Source organism: Canis lupus, chromosome 1 (assembly GCF_003254725.2).
Source record: "Canis lupus dingo isolate Sandy chromosome 1, ASM325472v2, whole genome shotgun sequence".
Taxonomy (NCBI): Eukaryota; Metazoa; Chordata; class Mammalia; order Carnivora; family Canidae; genus Canis; species Canis lupus.
This window is the reverse complement of record NC_064243.1, coordinates 40,868,944-40,890,000: the sequence shown is the minus strand read 5'-3', so window position 1 is coordinate 40,890,000 and position 21,057 is coordinate 40,868,944. Positions and strand designations below refer to the sequence as shown.

The following is a 21,057-nucleotide window of genomic DNA, read 5'->3' as shown; positions in this document are numbered from 1 at the left end:
GTCCTTTCCCAAGTCTGTGGGAACATTTGAATTCTCAGGGGTTACCCACACTACCCACACTAGATTATTTTAACACAGGCCTCTTTTTTTTTTAATGGCAAACTACAAACTTTAAGGATGTTTATTAACTCAAAATATATATACAAATATATCATATATATGCACACAGGGATGTATTAATTTGTGTATGAAATTTATAAAATCATATACATACACATACATTCATTCATACTTATATACATATATCTACCCTTACCACTGAACTCACTTGTCTAACACATGCTTTTCCCTTGCTTCTGTCCTCCACTTCCTTTCCTGCCTTTCATTGTTATGATTGAGTTTTCCCCATTTTATCTTTCACTTGGAAGTTACACAGTGTATTAGGTTGAACCATATGAAATTGCTAACACAAGCCTTTCTTAGTAGTGACTGGACCATCTGGGACAACCAAAATTTCAATTAGGACAATAGGTTTTGAATGGTCCATAAGACTAAGTGAAGACAAATCCCCACCAACATTAAAACACATCCTGATGAGATGTGTTCCCTATATCTTCTCTTATTTCCATTTCTATGCACTTCATTGAATCAGGCCTGACTAGACTATGTTTATGCAGGATTTTTAGCTTGTTTTAGGGACACAATCTGAGGCTTTCTCTTTGTCATCTCTCCTCCTTAGACCTCTCCTACAGTTAAACAAGAAACTGAAAAAAAAATATATATATAAAAGAAACTGAAAGTAATAGCAGAACACATGTTTGACAATTGCCAAAGGAAGTCTGTCCTGAGGCCTAGTAAACAGAGCCACTCTGCACCCCTCCCAAGCTTCCCATACACATGCTGAATCAGATCTATGAACCCAGAGTGGGAATTCTTTGTGAGCCAAAGCTGGAGGAGGTTGCATTGGTACCCATTATTTTCCTTAACACACACTAGAATGGCTTATAATACTTATTGTTTTGTCTCTTAAAATTAATTTTCAGCATGGTTTGAATCTGGTATCCATTTGCTGTCATCAAAAGCAACTCCATGTTTCTTCAGTAATGGAATCATTTCTCTTATGTCCCACTCAGTCCTCTATAAGCCTGCAGTACCAGCAGTGAATCCTCTCTTAGACTGTGTCCACCCTTCCAGGGGTCAGGAGCAGGGAACTGGGTGGCAGAGAAGCCTGGGTTTAAATGTTGCTTCTCACCGATCACCTATGAGACCTCAGCAGGTACCACTTAAGCGAACAACAAAAATTCCAGCGAGAAACTGAACTCTACATTCAGAGCAGAGGTGCCCATGGGTGCTGAGGAGGCCACTAAATGTTCAAGTTATTCTTCTGTGTGAGGACTAGAGAATAAGAGGCAGAGGATTTTGCAAAAATGAATAAGTAGGCAGAGGACAGAACCAGATGGAGCCATATAGCTTTGTTATGTGTTCCCAACCTTTAGGCCCAGCCCCAGGTCCCTGCTTCCCCACCAACCTCACCAATCCCTCTTGTATCCCCCAAACTACCTCTGATCTCTCAGGAAATTTGAGAGCCTGCTGGTGGTCTCCTGCCCACTCTGTTCTAGCTTATTCTCCTATTAGAAAGGCAACCTAGCAACTGGCTGTGTGCCTGGACTACAGAGCAGACAGCCTGGGTCCTGGCTCTACCACTATCTGCTTGAGCAGGTAACTTAGCATAGTTTAGCCCCAATTTCCTTATCTGTAATATGGGAAAATAATAGTGGCTGCCTTGCTGTATTGACGTAAAGACTGAGTGGTTTACTATACATAACGTGTGATGCTGAGTAGACACAGCCCGTGTTCCATAGGAGCCTACTGTTGTCATTATCCTGGAGCTCCTTCCCCAGATGGTCTTCTCCGTGGTCCCTTTTTCACACCACAGGCCCTCTTACCTGCAGGTGCCCCAGATTCCCCTCAGCAACATCCCCTTAGGGGATTCATCAGTTTTCCAAGTTTCAAGTATCACCCTGGGCTGATGACTGTCCAATCAGTATCTATGGATCTCTCACCTGGACCACCTTTCGCTCTCTGCTTAGATGTGTCATCTTCTCAAATCCAGCACGTCTTTGTGTATGTTCAACCTCTTTTCTATGAATCCTCTCCCCTCCCCCATTTATGATAGCGTTGTTGTGCCTCCTCCAGCCTCCAGCTCTCATCCTCTCCTCCTCCCTCTATCCAGTTTATTACCAAACCCTGTTGTTCTTCCTTTAACTTTGCCCTGACTCACTCCTTCCCCTGCATTTCCACTGCCACCATCGTCCGGGCCATCCTTACCAGGGCAGACCATCACAACTGCTTCATAATGGATGTCCCTTTGTTCAGGAAAAGTGCTTCTCAACTGGGCACTTTGCAGAACTGACATTTGGGTGGGATGTCCTTCAGTGAAAGAAGGAGAGGCAGGCCTGCTAAGAGCTGCCTTGCTTGAATCCTGTGCAGTACCTTCAGCATTGCTGGCTCCCAGCACGGAGTGCCAGGTGAACCCCCGCCCCATATCCTGAGATTAGGGCAACTCTGAACACACATACGTGCACACAGGCACATCAGCACACTTACATGCATGTCCAGGTGGTCTTTTCGGAGGGCAGGAGCATCACTAGTCCAGCTGAGAATCACTGAGCCTCTTCTAAAATTGAATCCATCCCACCAACCCACCTCAGATGAATCTCAAACACCGATCACTCAAGCCTCCTCCAGAACCTCTCCCTGCTTGCCTGCTCCTTACCACCTCTTCATCCTCAGGTCAGCCACGACCGGGCCCATGCTCACCATCCCATTTCACATCCACCCTTCCCCCACCAGTGAGATCCCATCTTCTCAGCAACTTTCCCAGGAGTTCTGTCCCTGCTTTTATGCTCTTTCTGCTCCTTTTAGCTGAGATGCATCCTAACCATGACCATTCCAGTCCTATTAACTGGCCAGGCCTGACTTGTCCTTTCTCTGCTGCCCCACCACACCCCTGTGCCTCCTGGAAGCCCCTGATGATCAGTTTGGCTCTTCATTATGTTGCTTGTTTATTGGCTTGTCCTCTAAGTTGGACACCCAGCTTTGAGGACACAGCTGACGGGCCTCTCACCCACAGGAAGGGTAGAGAGCCCCTAGACCGATGCCAACTTTTACATTTCTAAGTGCTTGATCCAACCTCACCACCTCCCCCGTGACCACCATGAGCCTGTGATGTGCCCCTTCGGAAAGATTTAACAGCCAGAACAGGGTCAAGGAGAATGGCAATCTCGCCACAGCTGTTTACTGACTCTTTATCCAGAAATCAATCGGAGTGGTGCCAGCAGGTGCCAAGCCGACCACCTGAGAGAAATGATCTGTCTCTGTCACATGCTAATCCGCACAGCAGAGGGGGCTGCTGAAACAGACCTGCACGTGTTTCCTGCCCTCCCTAAGCCCTGTCACCCTCTGGCACCCATCAAAACAATGCAGAAGGTGGCAGCTATGCAGCTTTGCCCGTGTCCTTACCTTCTTCTACTTGCTGGAGGTCAGTACTGTCCTTTAGGTCCTCATCCACCCAGGGACGAGTCTGGGCCCTGGCTCTGTTCTCCCCCTTCCTCCCCTCCATGCTTCTTCCATCAGCATTTTTAAAGATCCATGCAATCAAAATGCAGACGACTGCTACCAAGACTGGAGTCAGGAAAAACATGGTCTGAGACCGACTCTAAACGGTGCACACTCTTCCCACACGGAATTTAAACAAACAGAGCCAGGAACGAGGAACGGTGGGGGCTGGGGTGAAGGAAGAGAGAGGTGTGCTGCCGGGGGAGGTGAACTCTCTGACTCAGGACTTTGCAAAGGAGCAAAGATCATGGCATGTGCATTCAGGGTGTGTTGGGGGGTTGGTAATGCACAAGTACATTCATTTTTTAAAATTGCGCTCAATCAGTATATTCTTAGACAATAACTGCCAGGATCTGAGTAAACACTTTAAGGCACCAGACCTTACTAACAGTGGTTGAAGGGGTTTGATCTTCCCGTTTTTCTCCCAGAGCAAGGTGCCTTCAACTTGCCTGAAGCTAGGAATCACCTGGGGAACTTGTTTTTAAAAGAGATTTTTAGGCACCAACTCAGACCTAGTGAAAGAAAATGTCCAGGAAAAAGGACTGGTGATCTGCATTTTAAAAACAGCATATTTGTAAAACAAATTCAAAAGGTTTTGAATTTTTTTTTTTTAAATGAAGCCTGAGACAACAGATAGAGCAAAGACATTTTTGTGTTTTGCCTTAGAGAAATGCTTTTTGATCCAGGAAAAGTGATCCACAATCATTAAAAATGATGGTTTGGTTCATTATATGACTTAGGTAGGGTTTGTTTGTTTGTTTTTGTTTTTAAGCAACTGTCAGCATTTGTTTAGCAAATGTTGATTTGGGTCTGTGTAACAAAAATACCATAGGCAAAGCGGCTTAAACAGAAAATTTTTTCTCACCATTTTTGAAGCTGGGAAGTCCAAGATCAAGTGGGACCCAATCTGGTTCCTGGTGAAGTTATTCTCCTGACTTGAAGGTGGATGCTTTCCTCCTGTGACCTTACATGAGGGAAAAGGTAGACCATCTCTCTCATGTCTTTTTTGCCACTGTTGCTAATGAGGGCTCCACCCTCATGACCCCACAGAAACCTAAGTCACTCCCAAAGACCCTGCCTCCCCGTACCATCACATGGGGTGGGGGAGTTAGAGTTTCAACATCTGATTTTGGGGACAGGGGGACAGAAGCATCCAGTCTATAGTAGCAAGATACCCTACTATGTATAATACGATACCACTGGAATGAAAACAGCAGAAAATACCACATATTTATATGTGCTTATATATTCATAACATTTCATGAAGGATTATTCCATAAATTTAAAACAGTGATTATATCGGGACTTCTCTGTACTAGTTTGGCAACTTCTTCTGAGTCTATATTTACTTTTAAAAAAAGTTTAGGAACAACAGTGGCTACTTCTTTTGGATGGACAGTGGTATTGGATAAAGTGGGGGACAAGGGTGGGAGAGAGAATTGTTACTGTATACTATTCTATAACGTTTAAATTTTTTAACTGTTATCATTATATTACCTATCCAAAAATTAAAATTATTTAAATAGTCCTTTTTTATTTTGTTTTATTTTATTATACATTTTAACTTTTTTTTTTTTGTAATAGACAACTATTCTTTTGATACATGTTGTACTGGTTCTAACTCCAGAGAACTGTGTAAGATTGTGGGCCAAGTTTATGATGGAAAAACTGGACTCCATAGGCAACACTGTAGTTGGGATGGTACTACCTGCCTTACTCTTTTAAGGGAAGTCCCCTCCTGAGCTCCTCTGAAGGGACATCAGAGGTGGCCATGTGTAGTCCAATTTGATCCAACCCCACACCTGACCCAAGGCAGCTGGTCCATGTGATGTGTGGCAACCCATGCTGTGGCCAGCTCATCTTTTCATCCCACCAAAAGTACAGAATAAACAAACCATTCAGTAGCAAGAGAGGCACAGACCAAAAATGCAGACAGGCATAACCTGGAAGGAATAAACACCTTACAAGTCAAGAGGAAAGATAGAGGGGCCATTGGTGGTGAATGTCTCGGTCCCTGGTAGGTCCCATGTCTAGCTTTGTTTCAGCCCACATGGCTCTTATACTCAAAGAATAAGAGTGATCCTCTGTAATCACAGAGCCCAACTCATATCAGTGCCAGGACAAGATGAAGTCAAGGAAATGGGAGGGTGAGAATTTAGTATAGCATGGTGGTAGGTACAGAGCATGGGCAGCCGCAACCTCTTATCCATTTCAGGATGGAGCACCAATAGCACATGGTATGCAGTGGCTGGTTGGCTCTTTAAGGTATTCCTTAAACCTCCTTGGTTTCAGACCATATGCCCAGCAAAACAAGTCTTTAGGAGAACCATCAATAACCCTAAAGGATAAAAAAAACATAAGGACAACCATAGTAGATAGATATTTTTCATCATACTTGGCAACTAGCAGTGGGAAAAGAAAACTCTTACCCTGGATTGCTTGGCTTAAGGCAGAGAAGAAAAGTAAGATTATCATTTGTTCCCATATTCATTTCCTCATTCATTCATTCAACATATTTTTGAGGATCAACATGAAAGGTATTGCATTAGGTGCTAGCAATAAAATGGTGGGCAGAACAGACAATACATGCCATGGTGGAGCCATGGGCTAAGGGGGAGGCAGACAGGACCAAATGTCACAAATTAGTGTCACATTCCAACCCCAGAAGAACTATTTTTTTAAAAGACTTTTTTTTTTAATCTATTTATTCGTGAGAAACACACACACACACAGAGAGAGAGAGAGAGAGGCAGAGACACAGGCAGAGGGAGAAGCAGGCTCCATGCAAGGAGCCCAACATGGGACTCGATCCCAGGTCTCCAGGATCACACACCCTGGGCTGCAGGCGGTGCTAAACCGCTGTGCCACTGGGGCTGCCCCAGAAGAACTATTAAGGGACAAACTAAAACTCTTTCAACTTCCATAGAACTATTAAGGGCCAAATCAGTAAGATCAGAGGTTTCCCAGAGGATGTAACAATTGAGCTGAGGTTGGAACCATGAGTGGGAGTCAGTTAAGTAATGAGACGAGGAAAAAACCTTCCAGTCAGCAGGGCACACATGGGCAAGGCCTGTGCTTTGGAAGGAGGTGGCACCTCTGGGGATTGAAATGGCAGCAGACACAGGAAATGCAGGGAGTCGATTGAGGTTAAGAAGTAGGTGCTAGATGATGCTGGGTTTTGTGGGTCACATAAACAAATTGTCATCCTTACCATAGATGGAATGGGAAACGGGAGGTGACAGATCAGCTGAGACTTATCAAGTGCTCACCAGTTCCTCTTGGCACTTTATACATATTAACTCACATATGCCTCACCACGACCTGTGCAATAGATGCCATCGTACAAATGAAGAAAAGGAAACACAAGGAGGTCAAGTAATATGCCCAAGGTCAGTGTTATATAAATGGGCCAGGAATAACCTCTGTATGTTAGCCTGAATCCCTCTGTGTCATTTACTTTTCTATAGCAAGATGGGATCATTAACCCAAAATGCACTGGAGCCAAACTGACTTGACTGGGGAAGGGAAGGTGGGATTTTATGAATTGAATGTTCATATGAATTGAATGTTCACACTTCTATGTGTGTTCCCTGCCCCAATTCATATGCTGAAACCCTGATTCCAGTGTGATGGTATTTGGAGATGGGGCCTTTGGAGGTAATGAGGCCATAGGGTAGAGTTCTTATTATGAGATTAGGGCTCCTCGAAGAGACCACAGAGCTAGCTGGCTCTCTCTCCACCATGTGAGTACACAGCATAAAAGTGGTTTATCAATGAACCAGGAAGCAAGTCCTCACCAAACACCAAATATACCTGCTCCTTGATCTTGGACTTCCCAGCCTCCAGAACTGTGAGAAATAAATGTTTGTTGTTGTAGCCCCTCAATCTGTGGTCTTTTTGTTACAGCAGCGTAAGCCAAGAAATGGCTTCCCATGGCTCCTGCTTAGCTTAGGAGGAACACAAACAAGAGGTTTAAAAATATGTACAACACAGAATAAAGGAATTTGGCAGGTGTTTTCAGGTAAAAGGTGAGAAGAAGAAACAGTGCAGAGGGGCTGAGGCAGTGAATGGTGGTGCTATCTGAACGGGGGCACACAGCTCCCAAGCTTCAGGACCCGAGCCACCTTTTATCCCGAAGCACTTTGCGGTGCTGGAGTCCAAAGGGTAGCCTGCCTAAGACTCCTATTCTTATATTTCTGTGTAAATATCCCCATTCACTCAGTGTGAATCCCTACAATAGTCACCCGAGCAAAGCTGAGTGGATCTTCACGGTTCTTTACAACCAACACAATCCCATGATGAGGCTTCCCACTCATCATAAAGTCAGGACAGCAAAATTCTCCATAGTCACCATCAAGCTTTATAGTAAAGGTTTCTGGTAATATCATAGTTTCAAATCAATTTTACTTTAGAAACAGAGCTTGGGGTGCTAGGAGACAGAGATGACATGTTGATTTGGGGGAGGCCCATCACCTCTCTATTTTGAGTAGTCCTAAAGCATCCTGGGATAATTCTTGTCCCCATGCTTCACCTTATCAAGTTAGGAGCGGGGAATGAGTCCCGAGGGTAGATGCCATGCAGCATGGTATGAGACGCTTTACGCCATTTATGATGATTATTTTTTATTACTCACTTCAGATTCATTTTCCGTTTTAATTATTTCACTTCCACAGAGTGGCAGAAAACTTAATTTCACTATCAAGACAATTCAACCTATACCATTTTAAAATGGAGATGAGGGATCCCTGGGTGGCGCAGCGGTTTGGCGCCTGCCTTTGGCCCAGGGCGCGATCCTGGAGACCTGGGATGGAATCCCACGTCGGGCTCCCGGTGCATGGAGCCTGCTTCTCCCTCTGCCTGTGTCTCTGCCTCTCTCCCTTTCTCTCTCTGTGACTATCATAAATAAATTAAAAAAGAAATTTTTTAAAAAAATGGAGATGACTAGAAATGTCTCTCTCCCTTCCTTGGCCTAGGAACCCTCAGTGTGTCCTGGTATCAGAGGAGAGCCATCTGGGCCTTGATGTATGCCTTTTTCTTACTGGATTTCCCCAAAAAGTACAGTCTTAGACAACGGGCATGGTATGGGTGGCCTCCACATGAAACATCCTATCTCCCTCCTTCTGACCTCTCTCTTCCAAGCCCAGATCACAGGGCCCTTCTGGTTGAACCATTCTCAACCAATCTCCCTGCTCCTTTGAATAGTTCTAAAATCCCCTGGAATAGTCTCCTGTGCTCCTAGGGACTGGGGGAAGGATTACCTCTCTCATTCACTGTTTGCTTTATATGTGTGTACATCATTTGAATTTTTTTTCAACCAGCATGTACTATTTTTTATTTTAATAAAATATAATAACATAAAACTTGTTATTTTAGCCCCTTTTAAGTGTATATAGTTCAGTGGCACCAAGTACATTCACAATGTTGTACACTCATCAGCACTACTTAGAAAACTGTTTCATCATCCCAAACAGAAACAATTAAGCAATAACCTCCCACTTTCTCTTTCCCAGCTCTTAGTAACCTCTACTCTACCTCTTGTGTCTGTGATTCTGACTCTAGATACCTCGTATAAGTGGAATTGTACAATATTTGTCATTGTGTGACCATTTCTTTCACTTAGCATAAGGTTCAAGGTTTATCCATGTGTTAGTAGGCTCAGAATGTCATTCCTTTTTATGGCTTATGTGTGCTATTTTTATAATTAACAAATAGATACTAAATCAATAACACATAAATGCTTTGCGAGATTTTAAAAAGACTATTATAATACCATCAGGTGAGTGCTATACCACATATGCTCTCAGCGTCCCTCATTCAGCCTGAGACAGGACAGGATTGCTGGAAAATATAAAGCTTTTACTGAGTTTTGACAATCTGAATGTTTTCTGGGACAGTGCTACTCAAGGAGCTTATGCCAGAATGATATAATCAACACATTGTTCTCTTCCTTTAGAAAGTCTTAATAAGGGACGCCTGTGTGGCTCGGTGGTTGGGTGTCTGCCTTCAGCTCAGGGTGTGGTCTGGGGTCCCAGGATCGAGTCCCATGTTGGGCTCCCTGCATGGAGCCTGCTTCTCCCTCTGCCTATGTTTCTGCCTCTCTCTCTCTCTCTCTCTGTGTCTTTCATGAATAAATAAATAAAATCTTAAAAAAAAAAAGTCTTACTAAGAAAACAAAACAAAAACAAAAACAAAACAGTCACCCTGAATAGTGTGTATAGTAACTTGGTTGGTTTATCAGAATTTATATTCTAGTGTGTGCCACATATCCCATTTTATGACTGGTAATCAAGAGTGGATGGGCTGGCCAGTCTGCAGAGCATACTGTGAATAGCACTATTCTAGAAAACAGTTTCCCAGGACATGAGTTTTAATTTTCAGTGCTGATATTAAATCTGATTAATTCTGTCCCCATTTACTTCTGCTTCCCTAAGTCAAATAAGGTGAAAGAGAACTTTCCAGGAAAGTATTTTCTTGGGGCATTGAGTGAGGAGGTAACACAGTTCTAATGGTTCACACAACTGTTATCAAGCTTTTCCATCACATGCCCATTTAGCAAGTGTTATAGCAAGTGTTGGAGCTAGAGGTTTAAAACAGGATGTGCCTGTGTCTACACCATAATCATATCTCAGTTTAAGTGTGAAGTTGAGGGGGGGAAAGGATTCAAAAATATTTATTATTTATTTATTTATTTGTTTTTAAGTAAGCTCCAATCTCTCTACATCATCCACAAGAGTAAAGCACTGTAACCATCAAATGTTTATTGAAACTTTTTCCTATATGATGTCTCAGTAAGAACAGTAACCTGCACATAATTAGCTCCCAATAAATATAAATTCAAAGTTTTAAGAGTGGAAGTGATGCTTTTAAAATTGTATTAAGGAAGATTTGTATGACCACAAAATCAATGCCGATAAAGCCACCAGGAAGGCCAGCTAAGCAGTGATTGCAGCCTCCCCAGAAGATAGCTCACAAAGTCTCATCCAGGGGACCCTGGGGCTGGGAAGGGCAAGTGGCAGCACACAGTATGAAGGAAGTGGATGTGATAAGGTCCCGGTATGGGTGTTAGAGAATGAGAATCAAAATTTACAATCCCTCTTCTGCAAGTAAATCACATGTTCCACCCATGCTTTTTTCTCACTCCTTCCTTGGCCTGGGGAAGAGAATGCGAGATTTCACAGGCTTCTTGTGCCATTTAACCCAGTGAGCATTGAAGTGGAGTCACTCATGATTTCCCTGAGAGAGAGAGACGCTTCATTAGAAAGAACTCTCAGGAAAAGAGCTTGAAAGAAAACCTGGGTATTGTTCCAGAACGTGATTCATAGAGTGAGACTGTCTCTGCCCCTATCAAAACAGAACTTCTGAGTTGGGGATTTTCCAAGTGTTTCTTTTCCTCCCCTAAGTAATATCCATATGGTAGCAACAGGTCATGGATTGGAGTCTACAAGAGAAAGATAACGGGAATTCTCCAACCACTGGATTATGTTATCTTTTCAAAATCATATCTTTATTTGAAAGAACTTAGCTACAAAGTACATCTATTCTAGACAAGATGACAAAAACTTTGTGATATTAGTCACAAATTTTTTAATAGAAAATGGCATGTTCCAGAGCTATATTATGTAGCATTTACCAATTCTTTATTTGCTTTCCCAATAGACATTTATTATCACCTTTCTGCAAAGTAAAAAACAAAAAAGTCAGAACTAGTGATTGTTTCTCAATCTTACTTCTCCTCTGAGAATAAATTATGCAGCATTATTTTAACAAAACAAGGTGGCTCTTGATAAAGGCATTGGTTGCTTGGCATTTAAGGTAATGCCTGGTATATTAGTTTCCCAGGATTTTTGTAACAAAGTACCCTAAATTGAGTAGCTTAAAACAACAGAAATGTACTGTTTTATAGTTCGGTAGGCTAGAAGTCTGAAACCAAGGTGTCAGCAGGATGGTGCTCTCTCTGAAGGCTCTAAGGGAGACTCTGTTCCAGACTTTTCTTTTGGCTTCTGGTGGTTGCCAGCAAACCTTGACACTCCTTGGTTTGTAGGCACTTCATTCCATTCTCTACCAAAGGATATACATGGTGTACTCCCTGTGTGTTCTTACATCATCTTCCCTTTATAGGTGTCTGCCACTGTGTTTCTTCTTCTCTTTCTTAAAAGGACACCAGTCAGTTTGGATTAAGGCCCACCCTAATGACCTCATCTTGACTTGATCACATCTGCAAAGATACTATTCCCAAATAAAGTCAATTCACAGGTTCCAGGTAGACATGAAGACATCTCTTTTGGGGCATTTCAACCTATAACACCTGGTAAAATGGAAGCAAAGATACTTCAGCCTGTTTCCTTTGAGAATAAGTTCAGTGTGAACTCTTAATCAGATCATGGAGTCTCCAGGTTTTAAGTTTTTCTCATAGTAAAGTGGGGGGAGCAGGAGAAATTGCATTCATTTCTCTCCTTGAAGACAAGGGTGTTCACTCAACCAACTTGTCTGTAATCAGATTCCATGGAGGGTGTTAATCATCTTCAATGATTAACCTGTGCAGCTGGGACTTTGAGATTGCTCAATACAAATGTTGCCCATTTTATCAAGATTTTTTAAATGTTGGCTTTTATTGGATTATATATTGGGTTGTATATTGGATCATATAAAACTTGATGTGAAGCTTGATGTGATTTACAATGTCACTTTGTAATTGTTTTAGATATCACCATAGTTTTAATTTTGTTTTTTTGTTGTTGTTTTTTTTTAGTTTTAATTTTGTTAAATTGTGTTTTTAAATTTACATTTGCTAGTGTACATTTTATTTTTTCTCTAAAGAGTTAAATTTAGTATTTATTTAAAAAATAAATTTGTTTTCTAGAGAAACGCTTAAAAGCTAAAGCACAAGAATTTAAAGGTAATTGTAATGATAAGGAAAAAAGCAAATCTCAGAAAAATTAGTCACTTGCATTTTATAATGTTTTCTTGAGAATCAGATCCTATGCATTCATAGCAACCAATTTTGGAATCGGAGTTTCAGTTTCTCAAATTGAACTATACTGTTAGTAGTGTTAAGAACAGTATGGCACACGGGGCACCTTGGTATCTCAGTTAAGCGGCCAACTCTTGCTTTTGGCTCAGGTCACGATCCCAGGATTGTGAGATCAGGCCCTGCATTGGGCTCCAAATTCAGCAGGGAGTCTTCTTGAGTATTCTATCTCTCCCTCTCCTTCTGTCCTCCTCCTTTAAAAAAAAATAGCATGACACAATAATAAATCTTGATAAAATGGGCAATTCTCTGGAGAAAAAAACAAGACTCCAAAATTGATCAGGAAAAGGCAGTGACTATGATAAAAAATTAAAAACATGATCGAAGAATTTTGTTTTAAAAAAATGTATTCTAACTCTGATGGATCTTTTTAAACAATCGAAAAATAACATTAAGTTAAAAAATACTAAATATTAAATAAAAAGTCTCAGTGGATATATAAACATGAAAGCTATACAATTTATTGAACAAAGTAGTATAATCCTGTTAACGAAGTTCAACAAAGATAGCAAACCAAATAAAAACAACAGAAAAAAAAACTAATCTTGCTTATAAATTCCACTTGGAAATTTACAGAAAGAATTAGCAACTTAAATGTATTCATACATTTTATTTTATTTTTTTTATATTTTATTTATTTATTTGAGAGAAAGAGAGAGTACACGAGCTGAGGGAGAGGCAGGCTCCCTGCACAGCCTCTGTCCAACACTGTGGCTGCACTGGTTCTGGTGCCTCTTAAAAAGAGCATCCCAGGAAGGAGAACTGCTGGGCCACAGAGTTGGCAAATGTTCAGCTTTACAAAATAATGCCAAACAGGGTTCCTGCAATCCTATCAGCAGAGTAGAATGTTAAACAAAAATATTATTCCAGCATTTGTGGAAGACTTTATTAAGGTACCACTGCAGTGATGGTTTTGCATGAAGGGAGAGAGACTGGGCTCCACTCTGAATACAACAAAGACAAGTGGGGATTGATAGCCAGGATATGGGGTGGCTCAGTGGATAGAAAATTATTAAGAAAACACAGCAAGGCTAGGGGAATTCTTGCTAGACCCAAAAGGATTCTTGCTGAAGGCAGGCACGTGCCAAAGTTAGGAGATATCCAGGGTGGCTTGAAGAATTTGATCAGAAAGCAACGGTAGGAGATTTTCGCTAAACTGACCCAGCAGGATTCTTTCTAAAAGTTGGACTAAGAGAGTCAAGGACACAGCCCCAGATCTGGACCTGGCTGAAAAGAGGGCTCAGGGTAACCTGACTCAGTTTTGGTTAAGGAGAGAATCTTTGTCAATAAGTTTCCTTTATCCACATTTTCATCAGCATATGACTCTGTCCTCATAGGGGACACCCATGGAGCAGTGTACACTTGCCTGGATGAGTGAGTTTCTGAAGGTCAGGTAGGAACCTCAGAAGGTATAGGGGACCGAAGGAAATCAAGCTGGAGTTGGTCTCCCATTTCATGACCACCTCTCACCAGGGCACCTGGACCATAAAACATGTTTTATGTAAGAGAGTCATAGAATAAATCAAGAGAAGAAAGTTTGATTAAATGGTTATTAAAAATTGAAAACAACTATATGTCAAAATAGCATATACAAAATTGAAACAATTAAATCAGAACACAGTTATCATGAAGATGACCAAGAGAAAATATACCTCACATATTAAAAGTATGAACAAACTGATACACAAAAATCAACTAGATTCAAATAGGCGAGAAAACAAGGACAGAAAAGTAGCACAGGAGAAATGTATTAGTCTAGAAATATAAGGAATGTTCAAATTCAATAGTAAAGTAATATAAATTACCAATAAGACACCGGGTTTAATTTACCAAATCAGTACACCAACCTGGCCAGACCTTAGCCTCCTCATTTGGACCATATTAAAATATGATACTCAAGTTTGCAAGACTAGGGTAGTCTTTCTTGTTTCATACACATCTAAGGTATTTCCAACATTTAGTAAATGTCTTTTGAAGAGTCATTTTAAACTAGAATTTTCTCTTTAAGAGTCAATCTTACAGAATCTGAAATACAGAAATAACTGTTTCTGCAAATTTTCATTTCACTATTATAACAAAGGATTAAAAACAACAATAAGCAAAGATGTACAAGTGATTAAACAAGCTGTGATATTATTAAAAAACAAATGAAGAGGTGCTTGGGTTGAGCGTCTGACTCTTGGTATCAGCTCAGGTCGTGATCTCAGGGTCATGAGATTGAGCCCCGTGTCTGGCTCTGCACTGAGCACACAGTCTTGAGGCTCTCTCTCCCTCTCCCTCTGTCCTCCCTTTGTGCTCTCACTCTCTCTCTCATAAATAAATAAATAAATAACAAATTAAGATCCTGTTTTATGAGTATTTAATAATATGAGCAAATGAGTGGGAAATCATATAAGTAAAATACATTAAATTGAAAAGAGTATTAAGTGAAAAATATATTACAAAATTTTAAATATAAAATATATTATAATATAAAATTTTAAATTACACTCTATGTGAATATTAGAAATATGTTAGAAAACTAAAGGATGAGAATGTTAATATTGATGATTTCTGAGTTGATTTGGTTTTTCGTGTTCTTAGTTATATTTTCTACATTTTCTGTATTTTCAGCCATCAATATGTAACATTCCTATAAGTTATAAAGGCTATATACTCACTAAAATATAAGCCTGAATACATAAGAATTCCTTTCATGATGTTCTAGGATCTAGAATTACTTAGAAAACAGGTGTCACATGATGGGGAATGCACATACTCTGCACCAAATTGCCAGGGTTTCAGTCCTGGACTCGCCACCTGCCAGCAGTGTCCTTGAGCAAGTTACTTCATCTCCTTGGGCCTCAGTTTCTTCCTCTGTAAAATAGGGCCAATAGAAGTCTGCACTTCCTGGGGTTGTGTGAGGAGTAACTGAATTAATATATGTAAGGGGCATAGAGCATGCGCTAGGAAAGATAGCTTTTATTATTATACAGGAAAAGAAGGAAGAGTTTTAGCTTGCATGCTCCTTGAAAGTAAGGCCAATTTCTCTTAGTTCTTTTTATCTTAAAACCCTCCACCTGCTCCCCAACCAAAAACCCTGACAACAGTGTGGAATCCATAACAAGTGTTCTCATAAAGTAAAGGGTTAGTAACTTTTTGCCATTCCTCATACTCCTTCACTTGAGCATTGCCAACCTCAGAAGTGACCTGCCTGGCACGGGCAGTCACTGTGTGAACATAGCTCCACCATCATCAACGTCACCATCCTGTTGTAACATAGTACTATTATTCAAGATATTCAATGAGATATTAATGAAAGCAAATCTCAAATCAGCCACTTTGCTTTTCATGAGAATGTTCTGCATTTCTTTTGCCCTTAGATCAGCAACAATACCTGCTGCCTACACAAGGGCTGGATGTCAAGGGCCTCTCATTGAAAAAGAGCTACTTGGTCATGGGTGCTGGCAGAGAACCCTAGAATGTGACCCAGAAAAGGCGGTAGGAGTGTCTGCTATGGATTTCAAAAGTTGGTGAGCAGTATGTGAATAAGATCACATCCGAGGGGAGATGCTGACATCTAGAAGAGAATCAAGTTATCAGCGCAAAGTGACTTTGAGGATGGGCAGTAGGGAGCTGAAGTGGGGGAGGGGAGGGCAGAGAACAACATGAAAATTGTGGCGTGACATGAGGCATTCCCCTTTGAGAGTCCTGAGGGTGCTGCCAGGACTCAGCCCAGCTATCAGCTCTGGTTAGTCTTGCCTAATGTCACAGAGTCCACACCCAGTTGTCAGTTGGGCAGAGATCCAAAGGCTTGGGCCTCCAATCCAAATCTGGACAGTTTTGAAGAGTCATCCATCCCATCTTGATTCCCTGTAGGGCATCTCTTGAGATGGCATCATGGCCCAATGTCCCCCTCTGCCTGTCATGTCTCTCTCTCCCCACTTCATGGCTGGTCCCAAGAGCTCCCCGATAAAGGCCTGCAGGAAAATCTCCACCTCAGAGTCTAGGACAGTCCCCCATCCACTCCCACAGAGCTTACACCCTAGTGGGAGATACAGAAAGTGAGCAAACAAGCAAGCCAATCAATAACTTCAGAAGAAAATGAGTACTAAAAGGAACATGAAACAAGGAAAATTGATAAGCAGGGACAGGATTGTGGGGGGAGCCAGGGACAGCCTCTGAGGAAAGGATTTTAGGTTGAGACAAAAAGCACTGGAGAAGTCAAAGGTCGGGACTAGCAGGTGTTTGCCTTGAGTAGAGTGATCCAGAGCAAGCTGGGGAACACAGAGGTAGAAAGAGCCTTTCCACACAGGAGCTGACAGGCATGACAAGGAGTGTGGGTTTCATCCTGGTTGAATGAAAAGACCCAGGAGGGTTTTAAGTGTTTCAGAGACCTGATCTAATTTAGGTTTTTAAAAGATTTTCTTGCTGGTTGGTGGAAAATAGATTGCAGAGAGGTAAGAATAGAATCAGGGAGACTATTCAAGAGATTTCTCCTTGATCCAGGCGCTACTTCTCAAAATACAAGTTGCAGCCCATTAATGGATAATGCAATCAGTACAATGGTTTTGAGCAAACTTTTTAAATGACACAACCTAGGCTAGATTTGAATAGAATAAAATAGAAGAGAAAGTTGAGTGTGTGACATTCAATAAGAATAAATATCGCTTCATGATACTTAATGGGGTTAGAAATAATTTTATACATGTTTATTGGCTCAAAATTAATTGATTGATATCTACAGGTTGTGTCAATCAACCAAGACCAGAAAAAATGACTTAAAAAGGAAGAAGAGTTGACAAAGGTCCAAGGGAGTGTGATGTCCTAGAGGAGTCAGTGGGGTCAGAGACACCTGTGAGAAGTAGCAGGGAAAACAGCACAGGGCCCAGAGGTATGAAGACCAGAGTAAAGACCCGAACAAGATGAAGTTGTCTGGGAGGGTAGAGAGAGGCTGGAGTGAGTGGCTGCCTCCATTACATTGGGCTTTGAAGCAGTATCAATCCCAGCAGAGGCAAAATGCTGTATTATTTAACAAAAAACAAAACAAAAAAATGAGGGTCTTGCTGGGGTAAGTCTGACCCAACCACAAAGATGGCAGACACGGATTTAGGGAGGGTCCCAGTTTCAATCCAGACCCACTATCTAAGCTCACTCAAAATGCAAGAGGAGCCCCCCGCTGTGATGGCAAGTTCCATGGTTCTCCCAAAAGCTGAAATGGAAGAGCAGTGATGTCCCAGGTTGTAGGACATGAGAGCCCTGTTGCTGGTAATAGTCAAGGCAAACTGAAGAACTCCATGAGCGGGCATTCCAGACGCTGAGGGGCATTATTTCACAAGTAAGTGTCACATGTCATTCATTCCACTGGATTCTCTTTTGTGAAAAAGTGCTTTGGACACATAAGTGGGAAAAATCTGGGAGCCTGTATCCTTTCTTGTGGGTTAAACTGTATGCCCCCAAAAGATAGGCTGAAGTCCTAATCTACAACACCTGACATGGTTTTTAAGTAGGATCATTCATTGTGGATGTAATTAGGTAAATTAAGGGGAGGTCACCCTGGAGTACAGTGGGCCCCAAATCTGATATGACTGGTGTCCTCAGAAGAGGAGGAGAGACACAGAGACACAGAGACACAGGAAGACAACCTGGTGATGACAGAGGCAGGCATATGAGTGATGTTTTCAGGCCATGGAAGGCCATGGATTGCTGGAAAGCACCGGGATCTAGAAGAGGCAAGGAAGGATTCCTCCCTACGAGCATCAGAGGGAATAGGGCCTTGCTTTCAGACTCTTGGCCTCCAGTGAGACAATAAATCTCATTCTGTTATTTTTAGTTCCAGTACTTTGTTAAGGCAGCCCTAGGAAATTAATATACTAGGCATCATTTTGGATGTAAAGTAACCAATGCCTTTTGGAAGGAATAGAGCTCTCAAGAGCCACAATTTGCATAATGCATACTGAAGACCTAGGAAGTCCATGCCTTGAGACTCACTGACCTTAGAATATTACTTAAACTATTTTTTTTTAGTTGTTGGAAACAATAATAAACATTGACTATTTCACACACTTTCTTTGGATCAGGAATTTAGGAGTGGCTCAGCTGTGTGTTTATGTCCAGGAAGGGTCTCTCATGAGGCTACTTACCTGGAGTTATAGTTGGCTGCAGTCTGGCTGGCCCTGGAGGATCTTTTTATAAGATGGCTCACTCACAGGGCTTAGAGCAGGAGGGCTCAGTTCACTGCCATGTGGATCTCTCCAAAAGGCTGCTTGACTATTCTCTTTGGCAAAGCCAAAGACTGGTATTTTGTTTGTTTGTTTGAGTTTTTATTTTAATCAGCCTGTGCTCATCAGGCCAAGTACACTCTTTGCTCCCTATCACCTATTTCCCCAATCTCCCTACCCCCTCCCCTCTGGTCACCATCAGTTTGTTCTCTATAGTTAAGAGTCGACTTCTTGGTTTGCCTATCTCTCTTTCTCTTTTTTCCCCTTTGCTCATTGTTTGTTTCTTAAATTCCACATAGAAGTGATATCATATGGTATTTGTCTTTTTCTGACTGATTTATCTCACTTAGCATTATATACTCTAGCTCCAACCATCTCATTACAACTAGCAAGACTGCATCCTTTTTTATGGCTGAATAATAATCAATTCTATATATATACCACTTCTTCTTTATCCATTCATCAGTTGATAGACATTTGGGCTGCTTCCATATCTTAGATAATGCAGTTATAAACATGGGGGTACATGTAGCCTTTGAATTAGTGTTTTTGTAAACACCAATTAGTGCAACTGCTGGATCATAGGGTAGTTCTGTTTTTAACTTTTTGAGGAACCTCCAAACCATTTCCACAGTGACTACCCCAGTTTGCATTCCCACCAACAGTGCATAAGTGTTTCTTTTTTAACCACATCCTCGCCAACACCTGTCATTTCTTTTGTTTTTTATTTTATCCATTCTGACAGGCATGAGGTGATATTTCATTGTAGTTTTTACTTGCATTTTACTGATGATAAGTGATGCTGAGCATCTTTTTCATGTGTCTGTTGGCCATCTGGATGTCTTTTTTGAAGAAATGTCTGTTCATGTCTTCTGGCCATTTCTTGATTGGATTATTTGGGGGCATGAGTTTTAGAAGTTCTTTGTATATTTTCGGTTACTAACCTTTTATCAGATATGTCATTTGCAAATATCTTCTCCCATTTGGTAAGCTGCCTTTTAGTTTTGTTGTTTCCTTTCCTGTGCAGAAGTTTTTATTTCGATGTAGACTCAATAGTTTATTTTTTCTTTTGTTTCCCTTGCCTCAGGGGACCTATCTTGGAAAAAGTTGCTATGGCCAATGTCAGACAAATTACTGCTTGTACTTTTTTCTAGGATTTTTATGGTTTCAGGTCTCACACTTAGGTATTTAATCCATTTTGAATTTATTTTCATGTATAGTGTAAGAAAGTGGTCCAGTTTCTTTCTTTTGCTTGTAGCTCTCCAGTTTTCCCAACACCATTTGTTGAAGAGACTGTCCTTTCCCATTGGATAGTCTTTCTTGCTTTGTCAAAGATTATTATTTTTAAAAGATTTTTAAATTTATTTATTCGTGAGAGACACAGAAAGAGGCAGAGATATAGGCAGAGGGAGAAGTAGGCTCCTGCAGGGAGGCCAATATGGGACTCAATCCCAGGACCCTGGGATTACAGCCTGAGCCAAAGGCAGACGATGAACCACTGAGCCACCCAGGCATCCCCTGTCAAAAATGAATTAACCATATAATTGTAGGTTTGTTTCTGAATTTTCTATTCTGCTCCATTGATCTGTGTGTCTATTTTTGTGCCAGTAACATACTGTCTTGATCACTATAACATAAATTGTAACATAACTTGAAGTCCAAAACTGTGATACCTCCAACTTTGCTTTTCTTTTTCAAGATTGCTTTGGCTATCCTGGGTCTTTTGTGGTTCCACACAAGTTTTAGGATTATTTGTTCTAGCTCTGTGAAAAATGCTGTTGGTATTATGATAGGAATTGCATTAAATGTGCAGATTGCTTTGGGTGGTATAGACATTTAACAATATTTATTCTCCCAATCCATGAGCAAAGAATGTCTTCCGATTTCTTTGTGTAATCTTCAATTTCTTTCATCAGTGTTCTATAGTTTTCAGAGTATAGATCTTTTACCTGTTTGGTTAGGTTTATTCCTAGGTATCCTATTATTTTCAGTGCAATTGTAAATGAAATTGTTTTCTTAATTTCTCTTTCTGCTGCTTCATTATTGATATATAGAAATGTAACAGATTTCTGTACATTGATTTTGTATCTGCGATTTTACTGAATTTGTTTATCAATTTTAGAAGTTTTTTGATGGAGTCTTTTGTGGTTTCTATATATAGTATCATGTCATCTACAATTGGGAAAGTTTTACTTCTTCCTTACCCATTTGGATGCCATTTATTTCTTTTTCTTACCTGATTACCGTGGCTAGGACTCCCAGTACTATGTT

General features: G+C 41.1%; 1 protein-coding gene across 1 annotated transcript in view; it reads right to left on the bottom strand.

The window, feature by feature from the left end:
* IYD (iodotyrosine deiodinase) overlaps window positions 1–3,764 on the bottom strand; it is a 17,893-nt gene extending 14,129 nt beyond the window's left edge. The window contains exon 1 of the mRNA XM_025422545.3: window positions 3,463–3,764. Coding sequence (XP_025278330.1) covers window positions 3,463–3,643 — 181 coding nt within the window. The 5' untranslated portion in view covers window positions 3,644–3,764. The remainder of the gene's footprint in view (window positions 1–3,462) is intronic.
* Between the last annotated feature and the right edge of the window lie 17,293 nt (window positions 3,765–21,057).